General features: G+C 44.5%; 1 protein-coding gene across 4 annotated transcripts in view; it reads left to right on the forward strand.

The window, feature by feature from the left end:
• The window catches only part of gramd1c (GRAM domain containing 1C), a 61,284-nt gene that overhangs the window by 13,568 nt on the left and 35,271 nt on the right, over positions 1-12,445 (forward strand). Inside the window, exons 2-5 of one of the 4 annotated variants that reach the window (XM_033023126.1) lie at positions 1,971-2,038; positions 6,530-6,588; positions 6,828-6,951; positions 9,164-9,335. In XM_033023126.1, coding sequence (XP_032879017.1) covers positions 6,863-6,951; positions 9,164-9,335 — 261 coding nt within the window. In that variant the 5' untranslated portion in view covers positions 1,971-2,038; positions 6,530-6,588; positions 6,828-6,862. Of the gene's footprint in view, positions 1-1,970; positions 2,039-6,529; positions 6,589-6,827; positions 6,952-9,163; positions 9,336-12,445 lie in introns of those variants that run through there. The other 3 variants (XM_033023124.1, XM_033023127.1, XM_033023125.1) reach the window with 3 other exon arrangements.

Genomic DNA, 12,445 nt, shown 5'->3' on the forward strand with positions numbered 1-12,445 from the left:
CTGATTCCTGGGATGTCAGGACTGTCTTATGAAGAAAGACTGGATAGACTTGGTTTATACTCTCTAGAATTTAGGAGATTGAGAGGGGATCTTATAGAAACTTATAAAATCCTTAAGGGGTTGGACAGGCTAGATGCAGGAAGATTGTTCCCGATGTTGGGGAAGTCCAGGACAAGGGGTCACAGCTTAAGGATAAGGGGGAAATCCTTTACAACCGAGATGAGAAGAACTTTTTTCACACAGAGAGTGGTGAATCTCTGGAACTCTCTGCCACAGAGGGTAGTCGAGGCCAGTTCATTGGCTATATTTAAGAGGGAGTTAGATGTGGCCCTTGTGGCTAAGGGGATCAGAGGGTATGGAGAGAAGGCAGGTACGGGATACTGAGTTGGATGATCAGCGATGATCATATTGAATGGCGGTGCAGGCTCGAAGGGCCGAATGGCCTACTCCTGCACCTAATTTCTATGTTTCTTTGTTTCTAACTGTACGCAATACTCCAGGTGACTGTAACTTTGTTACAGTGGATGCAATTTCTACAAAACAGTTGTTATCAAGGCATACTACCTTGCTTTTCATTAGCACTGGGATGATAGTGGTCTTAAAGCAGTAGCCAATTCTCAGATTGGAGTAGGGAAGAGATTAAAGATGTCCACAAAAACTCTTGCTAGCGGATGCTAACAGGTTGTGAGGACATGGCCAGGAACTCCACCTGTGGTTTTCTGCAAGTTCACTCTCAGGAAGGCTACAATCAACTGACATCCGCAACAATACAGCTGCACCCAAGGATGTTGGGGCGGTGACCATTCTGGTGTTCAAAACCAGCATGAAATGCAATGAGCTCATAGGTGAGGGTTGTGTTGTCAGCACTCTGGCCTTGAGTTTGCACTGTAGCCTGCAATAACATGAAAACATTGCCACAATCAACCGGTTGCTGCGTGATTCATTTGGACTCTAGCTTGGGAAGGTACAACAGATAAAAGCAGATTATAAAGTCACTATATATGTCAAAAAAAAAAGAACAACAGAGGTTAATGACTGTAGTGATAAGTGTGGGGAATAAAGGAACAGCACAGAAGTTCAAGTTCAAGTTCAAGTGAGTTTATTGTCATGTGTCCCTGATAGGACAATGAAATTCTTAAAGCTTCTGCACACAGAACATAGTAGGCATTTACTACAAAACAGATCAATGTGTCCATATACCATAATATAAATATATACACACATGAATAAATAAAATGATAAAGTGCAAATAACAGATAATTGGTTATTAATAATCAAAGTTTTGTCCGAGCCAGGTTTAATGGCTGTGGGGAAGTAGCTATTCCTGAACCTGGTTGTTGCAGTCTTCAGGCTCCTTTACCTTCTACCTGAAGGTAGCAGGGAGATGAGTGCGTGGCCAGGATGTTGTGGGTCTTTGATGATACTGCCAGCCTTTTTTAGGCAGCGACTGCGATAAATCCCCTCGATGGAAGGAAGGTCAGAGCCGATGATGGACTGGGCAGTGTTTACTCATTTTTGTAGTCTTTTCCTCTCCAGGGCGCTCAAGTTGCCGAACCAAGCCACGAAGAATGCAGAACTCTCGCCACCCCTTCTTTCTCCCATCGCGCCCCATCTTCTGCATGTCCTTCTCTTCCCTGTGCCCCGGCCCGACTCTCATCCATTTCTCCCGTTCCCGTTCCACCTACATTCCTTCCCCTGTCTTCACAATTCTCAACTCTTCTATCTTTATCTCACACCTTTAGTCTTTTCAGCTCTGGCCATCCATGTCCATCCATCTTCCTATCCACCTTTCACTTGCCAGACGTTGTTCTGCACCTTCTTTCCTCTAGTTTTCTTAACCCGCTCCACCACCATAATCAGTGTAAAGAAGGGTCCCGACCCAAAACATCATCTATCCATGTTCTCCAAAGATGCTGTCTGACCCACGGAGTTACTCGGGCACTTTATGTCTTTTGTTTTTAATAGCATAGAAGACACAAAAAACTACTGGGAATTGGGACTGCACACCCAGGTGAACGTGGATCTCGGAGATTTTTGTGTGAGTTGAAAACTTAGTATTAGAGAAATTCATGAGACCGAAAACTTGAGTTCTGGGTTTTTGTTGGAAGCAGCTACAGAGAAAGTGGATGCATTGGTAGTCATCTTCCAAGACTCCACTTGTTCGAGAATGGGTTCTCCAAACTGGAAGTTGGCAAATGGTAACTCCATTGCTGAAGCAAATATGTAAACTATACGCTCAGTCATCACTGTACACCTCCGCTCAGTCTGCCTTAACCTACCTGATCTCCTGTTGCTCAGCACTTTAACCCCCCCTCCCATTCCCAATTCGACCTTTCTGTCTTGTGCCTCCTCCATTGTCAGAGGCCCAGCAAATTGGAGGAACAGTACCTGATATTTTTCGCTTGGGTAGCTTACACCCCAGCGGTATGAATATTGACTTCTCTAACTTCAAATAGCCCTGGCTTTCTCTCTCTTTCCATCCCCTCCCCCTTCCCAGTTCTCCACTAGTCTTAAGGGCCTGTCCCACGAGCATGTGACCTGCACGCGGCAAGTGCGACCGAACCGGAAGCGGGGGCCGCGCGGAGGTCGAGTGATCCCCGGACAGGGCCGGTTCCACCAGCATGCACCTGCATGCGGCGAGCGCGACCAAACCAGAAGCGGGGGCCGCGCGGAGGTCGAGTGAGTGACGTGAAGTTCGAGCGAAGTCTGCATGACGTACGGCGTCAAGACGCTGCGTCCGGCGTCGAGACGCTGCATATGCCCGTCGAGGCGGTGCGTACGGCGTCGAGGCGGCTGCGGGCCGACAGGCCGTTGCCGCACGGAATTTTTGAACACGGTCAGTTTTTCGGAGCCCCGCGCGATGTCGGGACCAACTCCGCACAACTCCATACGGCTCCGGCGATCGAAGTGGGACCGGCCCCGCGAGGCCGTAGGGCTCAAGCGACCACGTTAGGTTGCGCTTGCCGCATGGAGTCGCATGCTTGTGGGACAGGCCCTTTACTGTGTCCAAGTACATTCTATCTCTGTCCCGCCCACTCCCCTGACATCAGTCTGAAGAAAGGTCTCCACCCGAAACGCCATCCATTCCTTCTCTCCAGAGATGCTGCCTGGCCCGCTGAGTTACTCCAGCATTTTGTGTCTACCTATGGAAACTATAGACTGGTTTGTCTATGGAAGCTACAGACTGGTGAGACTGATGGAGAAAATGCTGGAGATTGTTTGTAAGAAAATGGAAACGAGGTGCTTAGAAGTTACAAAGATTGAGACAACTCTTTGTGGGAATTTAAAAGGGAAGTCTGTTTGGCAGATCTGAGGGGGGACTATAGTGGTCAGTGCTGATGCTCATGATACCCATCAGTGAATTTGCTCATGTAATCATGTATAATCCATCCATGTTTCTGGACAATATAAATGTTGGTGGTAATAAGGAACATGAGAAGAATCCAGAAGTTAGATTGTTAAGGTGAGGATATGGCAGGTGGTACATAGGGACAATTTAGGAATAGTTCACATGGTTTTGTGCAGAAGAAATCCTATCTCTCCAATCTGAGTGTTTAGAGGAAGTAAGTAACAAAATTGGTAAAGACAGGGCGATAGAAATACTTTATGTAGGCTAGTAGCCTCATAGTAGGCTAGTCTTGAAGGTTCTGGCACATGGGACTTAAGGTGTGTTGGCAAACACATAAGGTGTGTTGGCAAACTAGATCCAAAATTGGTTTAGTGATAATAGACAGTGGGGAGTGGTTAAGGGTTGCTTATCCGACTGAAAGTCTGTAAGCTGGTTCTTGGGACAGACAAGAGAGGAGATTGCAGGTGCAAATATCTTCGTATCCTCTCTAACCATTGACGAGGTCCAAGAGGACTGGCGAAGAGCCTTTGTTTAAGAAGGGAAATGGTGATAATACAGGAAATTAAGGGCTGATGAGCTTCACATAGAAACATAGAAACATAGAAAATAGGTGCAGGAGTAGGCCATTTGGCCCTTCGAGCCTGCACCGCCATTCAATATGATCATGGCTGATCATCCAACTCAGTATCCTGTACCTGCCTTCTCTCCATACCCCCTGATCCGTTTAGCCACAAGGGCCACATCTAACTCCCTCTTAAATATAGCCAATGAACTGGCCTCAACTATCTTCTGTGGCAGAGAATTCCAGAGATTCACCACTCTCTGTGTGAAAAATGTTTTTCTCATCTTGCTCCTAAAAGTCTTCCCCCTTATCCTTAAACTGTGACCCCTTGTTCTGGACTTCCCCAACATCGGGAACAATCTTCCTGCATATAGCCTGTCCAACCCCTTAAGAATTGTGTATGTTTCTATAGGATCCCCCCTCAATCCTCTAAAATCTAGCGAGTACAAACCAAGTCTATCCAGTCTTTCTTCATATGAAAGTCCTGACATCCCAGGAATCAGTCTGGTGAACCTTCTCTGTACTCCCTCTATGGCAAGAATGTCTTTCCTCAGATTAGGAGACCAAAACTGTATGCAATACTCCAGGTGTGGTCTCACCAAGACCCTGTACAACTGCAGTAGAACCTCCCTGCTCTTATACTCAAATCCTTTTGCTATGAATGCTAACATACCATTCGCTTTCTTCACTGCCTGCTGCACCTGCATGCCTACTTTCAATGACTGGTGTACCATAACACCCACATTATCCACATTATACTGCATCTTCCATGCGTTTGCCCACTCACCCAACCTATCCAAGTCACCTTGCAGCCTACTTGGGGTCCCAGCACTGAGCCTTGCGGTACCCCACTAGTCACTGCCTGTCATTCTGAAAAGGACCCGTTTACTCCTACTCTTTGCTTCCTGTCTGCCAGCCAGTTCTCTATCCACATCAATACTGAACCCCCAATGCCGTGTGCTTTAAGTTTGCATACTAATCTCTTATGTTGGACCTTGTCGAATGCCTTCTGAAAGTCCAGATATAACACATCCACTGGTTCTCCCTTATCCACTCTACTAGTTACATCCTCGAAAAATTCTATAAGATTCGTCAGACATGATATACCTTTTGTAAATCCATGCTGACTTTGTCCAATGATTTCACCACTTTCCAAATGTGCTGTTATCCCATCTTTAATAACTGACTAGCATTTTCCCCACTACCGATGTTAGACTAACTGGTCTGTAATTCCCCGTGTTCTCTCTCCCTCCCTTTTTAAAAAGTGGGGTTACATTAGCTACCCTCCAATCCTCAGGAACTACTCCAGAATCTAACGAGTTTTGAAAAATTATCACTAATGCATCCACTATTTCCGGGGCTACTTCCTTAAGTACTCTGGGATGCAGCCTATCTGGCCCTGGGGATTTATCGGCCTTTAATCCATTCAATTTACCTAACACCACTTCCCGGCTAACCTGGATTTCACTCAGTTCCTCCATCTCATTTGACCTCCGGTCCCCTGCTATTTCCGGCAGATTATTTATGTCTTCCTTAGTGAAGACAGAACCAAAGTAGTTATTCAATTGGTCTGCCATGTCCTTGTTCCCCATGATCAATTCGCCTGTTTCATGACTGCAAGGGACCCACATTTGTTTTAACTAATCTTTTTTCTCTTCACATATCTATGAAAACTTTTGCAGTCAGTTTTTATGTTCCCTGCCAGTTTTCTTTCATAATCTATTTTCCCTTTACTAATTAAGCCCTTTGTCCTCCTCTGCTGGACTCTGAATTTCTTCCAGTCCTCTGGTAGGCTGCTTTTTCTGGCTATCTTTTTCTCACACCAGTGATTGAGAGGATTCATAGGAATAGGATTCATACACATTTGGATGAGACCATTTAGGGATAGTCAGCATGGCTTTGTTCATGGCATGTCCAGATTAAACTCCATCTTCCTTTTCTCTGCCCATATTTCCAACTGGCTTATTTCTAGCAGTGCCCTATAAAAACCTTCTTTATCATCCTCAAATCCACAAATTATTTTGTCATCTCCAAATTTACTAATAAGCCCATCTAGATTTTCATTTGTTACCAGCTAATGTCCCAAATGTCCCATGTACCTGCAATGTGGTTTGATGTTGTGTTCTGTAGATGTACTTGAATCTTTAAAATACTTTGTAATATTGATTAGCTTTCAATGGTTGTTTCATTTGGAACCTGATTTCACCAATTAAATAGATGCACTTGACTCATTGGGTAGAATTGTTATTAGGAGCGAATATCCCTGGTTATTACCTCTCACTTTGATGAACTATGAAGAAGGGTCTTGACCCAAAACGTAACCTGTTCCTTTTTTTCCAGAGATGCTGTCTGACCCACAGAGTTACTCCAGCTTTTTGTGCCTATGAATTCTTTGACGTCTATACTGATGTTATTAATTTTATTTTATTGAAAGTATGTTCTGGCAGTTTAATGCTGGTGATTCACTTGGGGTTAGGACAGGAGAACATATGCATTTTAATCATATTCATGAACAGAATGATTGAACTTCCCTGAGGTAATTGAATAAGTCACAACTCACTTTAAATCGGATGAAAGGTTCTTGACTTGAAACATTAATTCTGTTTCTCACTCCGCAGACGCTGCCTGACCTGCTGAGTGTTTGCCACATCTCCTCTCTTTAATGCAGTGAAGGAAGGTAATTCATCATTGTCCAATTTTTTAATGTTCTGATATGGCTTTTATTGCTGGTGGACTGTGCAGGGTCCAAGTGGGACCAAGTGGTTTAAATCTATTGATGGACATCGACATTTCTGTCAAGGTTCTCAAAACAGTTGAACATATATAATTCCACTCCTTGTTAGTGTGGAGTCAGTTTCCTAATCTGAGTGGTGATTCAGGTTCTTTATTTCATTTCCACATTCTTTGTGTTTCCAGCATGTGAGGCCTGTAGTTAATTGGAGCCCTGTAGCATGGTACACCAGAATTACGACAGAGATCGGGGAGTAAATACACATGAAATGGATAACCGATTATCACATGAGAATGGCCCGTTGGCAGGGTAAGGAAAAGTCTGCATTGTAAACTGATATCTACCAAGTTGTATTAATTACTAGCCAATCAGTTTAATTGTACTTTAATATATCAACTGCTGATCAAATACTCGCCTTGTTTAGTTAATTGATGAGTTGAACCCTGCAGTTAGGAAATTCCAATGCTTATCATTTATGGCGGCACAGTGACACAGCACTAGAGTTGCTGCCTAATGCCCCCGTCCCACTTAGGAAACCTGAACGGAAACCTTTGGAGACTTTTGGCTTTCTTCCCAACCAATTGTTCAAGCGCTTTTGATTGCAACATGCGCCTTAATTTAGTTCAACAAAGAAACTGACAAGTTACTAAAGAACCTGGAGGTTCCTGGAGGTTGCAGGTGGTTGCCGGAGGTTGCATGTAGTGGAAGCAGGTAGGGAGACTGACAAAAACCTCCGGGAACCTCTGGGAACCTCCGGGAACCGCACGGAAACCTTGGGTGGGGCACAAAGTCTCCAGAGGTTTCCGTTGAGGTTTCCTAAGTGGGACAGGGGCATTACAGTGCCAGGGACCCAGGTTCGATCCTGATACGGGTGCTGTCTTTATGGAGTTTGTACGTTCTCCCTGTGACTGCGTGGGTTTTCTCCGGTTTCATTCCACACTCCAAAGACGTACAGGTTTGTAGGCTGATTGGCTTCGTTAAAAATTGTAAAATTATCCCTGGGGCATAGGATAGTGTACGGGGTGATTGCTGGTCGGCATGGACTCGGTCAGCCAAAGGACCTGTCTCCATGCAGTATCTCTAAAGTCTAAAGTATAGTAAAGAAATGACAATATTGATGAAGATGAATTGATTTTTGTTAGCAATAAAAATTATTTCCTTAAGTTTATTCCGTGTACTTAAGCCTCAATGCACTGACATTTTCTGAAGAGCTAGTGTAGTGCCCCTAATAGCTGTTAGACTGTAATAACTTAATGTGTTTTACAATTAATTACAAACACTGGTCCCATCAATTGCAGGTGGAAACCTAGCCATTGTAGTTCAGGCCAATTTTGGATCTAGTTTGCCAACACACCTTATGTCCCATGTGCCATAACCATTTTACTTCTATGTCTACTAGGTTTTCCCAAAGTAACTGTTTTTTGCCTCTGTCATTTCTTCATCCCCTCTGCAAACTCTTGATAGACATTTGATATATAACATTTTGAGAGGCATAGATAGGTTAGACAGTCAGAATCTTTTTCCCAGGGTGGAAATGACCTACCCGAGATGGCACAGCTGGAAGATAGGAGAGGAAATATTGAATGGAGCTGCAGGCTCGAAGGGCCGAATGGCCTACTCCTGCACCTATTTTCTATGTTTCTATGTTTCTATGAAAAGTTTAATGGAGATATGTAGCACAATTATTTACGCAAGAGTAGTGGGCACCTGGAACACATTGCTAGGGGTGCAGGTGGAGGCAGATACAATTTAAGAGGCTTTTAGATAGTCACATGGAAGCTCAGGGGATTTCAATTGTGTACACACAGATGAGACCAGTTTAATTTGGCATCATGTTCGGCACAAACATTCTGGGCTGAAGGGTCCATTCCTGTACTGTACTGTTCCATGTTCCATGTTGTTCTATGTACTCCAGTATCAGATGCAAGGGTACCTACATTTTCCATCACTGCTCTGCTCCTTTTTACTTACCTTTAGAATTCCTTATAATTTTATTTTCTTTGTTTACTCTGATATTCCACCTTCTCTTCCTTTATCAATTATCCTGGCCCTCTTTTGCTGAATTCTAAATGCCCCCAAGTGTTGTTGGAACTCTATGAACCTCTGCCTGGATGAAACACTATCACTAATTTCCTCTGTCAGCACAGATATGTCACCTCCTTACTGTTGCGTTGTTCGTTTGGGAGAATTATTCTGTGAGAAATTTATGTAGATTTGGTTAGTTGTTGTTTTTGTTATTTACCAAAGAGAAAAATGTATCTTTTAATCAATGAGAAGCAAAATGCAAACATTTCTTAATATTGTAGTTTACTCCAAACTATATTAATTCAAAGTAAATCAGAAAATAAGGACCAAAAATCATTAAATCTAATATTCACTTAATTCTAAAATGACAGGGCATTTGAAAAAGCAAAGGCCTTGCCTGCTCACAGTACAATTAATTCAGGGTGATGGAGGGAGGGGATGTGAAGGTGATGGGGTGAATCCCTTTCTGGTACATGACAGTATTGTTCTTGTTTAGAACTGTGGGCAAAGACGTGTGCAATGACTATAATGATAAAGGAATGCAAGCAAGTACACCGAAAGTATCTTGGACTGGCACATGTGCTCAGGATACAAGTTCCCCACTTCTGTCTGGAGACACTGTGTTTATAATTCCTACACCTCTCACCCGGGATAATGGATCAGCCATGGTAAGAACAATTTTGCTTCTTTTCCCTGGATCTTTTGTTTTCCTCTATTTTTGCAGCGTGCCAGCCACAAAATTCACTCCATTGTTCAAAGTTTACAACAACAGGTAATGCCAATTATCCATGTTCCTGCATTTCTCCCAGGTGCCATGTGTCTGGAATCTGTCTCCACTGCAGATTTACATGAGAGTCCGGTCTTGATTATTGCTCTTTTGGAAATCATCTCCACCCTCGTGTCTTGTAATCTTCCTAACTTAGACTGACAGAGTTCGATTTTTCCCACAATGTGGAGGACTGGAATCTTACCCCTCCAATCCCAGCTTGTCCTCCTGTGTTCAGTATCCTTGTGGATGGACAGAGAGCATCAAAGGGTAAAATGCCAGGATCAAGATGGTAGGAATTGTTGGGTGCAAGGCAAATGCTCAAACTTGCAAGATCTTCTTAAGAGAAGAGGTGGAAGACCTTGTTTAATTGTGCACACAGCGATATGTGTTTCTGACTGTAGGGTCATTGCAGGATATTGAGCACAGAAGTAACGAGTCCTGACCAGCTCTTCTTATTTGGCTTGCTAACGTGCCTGCATATACACCTATGGACAGAGGTTAGTTCATAACTTCATAAGTTATAGGGGCAGAATTGCTCAATTTGGCCCATCAAGTCTACTCCACCATTCAATCATGGCTGACCTATCTATCTATCTTTCCCTCTCAACCCCATTCTCCCCATAACCTCTGATACTGTTCTAATCAAGAATCTAGCAATCTCTGCCTTAAAAATTGACTTGGCCTCCACAACCTTCTGTGACAATGAATTCTAGATTCACTACACTCTGACTACGAAATTCCTTGAAGTATGGTTTCTCATTGTTCCTTTAACCGTCCATGTAGACAATGTATGGTCCTAATTCCACTATGGGAATAGGGACCTAAGGAGATACTGAAGGAGAAGTTTGACTTGCCAGTATGTGGAGCACATTCATCCATCCATTTGTCCCAGGTGAGGACAGTAGCAGATTAATCTTTGGGTGCTAACTCAACCTGCAGGGTCTGTAGGATTGGGGATATAGGAATGCCCAGAATCCACAGTTAGCTTTGTGAATCACCAGTTTTTTAATTAAAGTTCGTCAAGTCAAGTCAAGTTTATTCGTCACATACACATACGAGATGTGCAGTGAAATGAAAAGTGGCAATGCTCGCGGACTTTGTGCAAAAAGACAAACAAACAAACAACCAAACAAACTACAAACAGAATGGAACAGAATCACATATTCCCTAACCGCTGTGATAAGTTCATAGGACCCACTTAACTCAGCAGACTTATGACAGGTACACAAAAATGCTGGAGAAATTCAGCGGGTGCAGCAGCATCTATGGAGTGAAGGAAATAGGTAACGTTTCGGGCCGAAACCCTTCTTCAGACTGAAGTTCCTTCTTGAACACTTTGTCTACTTCGCTCCATAGATGCTGCTGCACCCGCTGAGTTTCTCCAGCATGTTTGTGTACCTTCGATTTTCCAGCATCTGCAGTTCCTTCTTGAAGACTTATGACAGGAAAGCTTTGTGCATTTGTACCAGGGGTCTATATCCAGAAAAGGGCCTGAAGTTATGCAACCAAACAGAATTTTTCCTGTAGAAACAAAGAACTACTATTGCTGATTTATACCAATGACAGACACAAAGTTCTGGAATGACTCAGTGGGTCAGGAAGCATCTCCAGAGAGAAAGGATAGTCGTCAATTCTTCCCTTCCCTCCCGCACCACCCCCTCCCCGGGCACTTTCCGTTGCAACCGCAAGAAATGCAACACCTGTCCCTTCACCTCCCCCCTCGACTCCATTCAAGGTCCCAAGCAGTCGTTCCAGGTGCGACAAAGGTTCACCTGTATCTCCTCCAACCTCATCTACTGCATCCGCTGCTCTAGATGTCAGCTAATTTACATCGGTGAGACCAAGCGTAGGTTGGGCGACCGTTTCGCCGAACACCTCCGCTCAGTCCGCCTTAACCTACCTGACCTCCCGGTGGCTCAGCACTTCAACTCCCCCTCCCATTCCCAATCCGACCTCTCTGTCCTGGGTCTCCTCCATTGCCAGAGTGAGCAACAGCGGAAATTGGAGGAACAGCACCTCATATTCCGTCTGGGGTCCTTGCGCCCTTATGGCATCAACATTGAATTCCCCCAATTTGGTTAGCCTGTGCTGTCCCCTCCCCTTCCTTCACCCTCTAGCTGTCTCCTCCCACCCTCCCATCCGCCCGCCCTCGGGCTCCTCCTCCTCCCCTTTTTCCTTCTTTCTTTCCCCACCCCCCATCAGTCTGAAGAAGGGTTTCGGCCCGAAACGTCGCCTATTTCCTTCGCTCCATAGATGCTGCTGCACCCGCTGAGTTCCTCCAGCAATTTTGTGTACCGTCGGGAATCTTCTTCATGGTTTCCTGTGGACTCTTCCATCCTTTTGTCTCACAGGTTTTTCTTTCATCTATGACCTTTGTCCAACTAACTGCCTATTAAATACCCCCTTTGCCTGTGTTCACCTATTACCTGCCATGCTTTGTGCTAGCCCTCCTCTCTTCTAGCTTTCTTTCTCCCCCTCCCACCATACAATCAGAATGAAGAAGTTTGCTGACCCGAAATGTCAACTATCCATGTATTCCAGTGATGCTGCCTTTTCCGTCTCCAGCATTTTGTGTCTTGTTTTTTGTAAACCAACATCTGCAGTTCCATGTGTCTGGTGGCCCCCCATTCCCAAATGGATCCTCTGTCGAGATCTTCGCATCACTGAGGAATCCCTGGTCCAAACCCGCTCCCTCACACTCCCTTCAGTTAACAATTGAATCACACCCTCCAAATAAGGTGCACATCCATATTTTGCATCTTGAGTCATGGTGAACACCAGGACAACCAATGTTCCATTTCTTGCTTGCCTTTCCCCACCACCTGTGTTCCAGGAATAAGGAATGTTGAAAGAGTTTCTCGGTAAAGTTTCTCGCACTTCCATGCCCTAGGCCTTGTATCACCTCAATCCTAGTCCCTCCATCATCAGGTACCTGCAACCTCTGGCAACCACCTGCAACCTCCGGCAACCACCTTCAACTAGCATCGCAACCGGCTTTGACTAAAAAAT

The sequence above is a fragment of the Amblyraja radiata genome, chromosome 6, assembly GCF_010909765.2.
Source record: "Amblyraja radiata isolate CabotCenter1 chromosome 6, sAmbRad1.1.pri, whole genome shotgun sequence".
In the NCBI taxonomy this organism is placed as follows: domain Eukaryota; kingdom Metazoa; phylum Chordata; class Chondrichthyes; order Rajiformes; family Rajidae; genus Amblyraja; species Amblyraja radiata.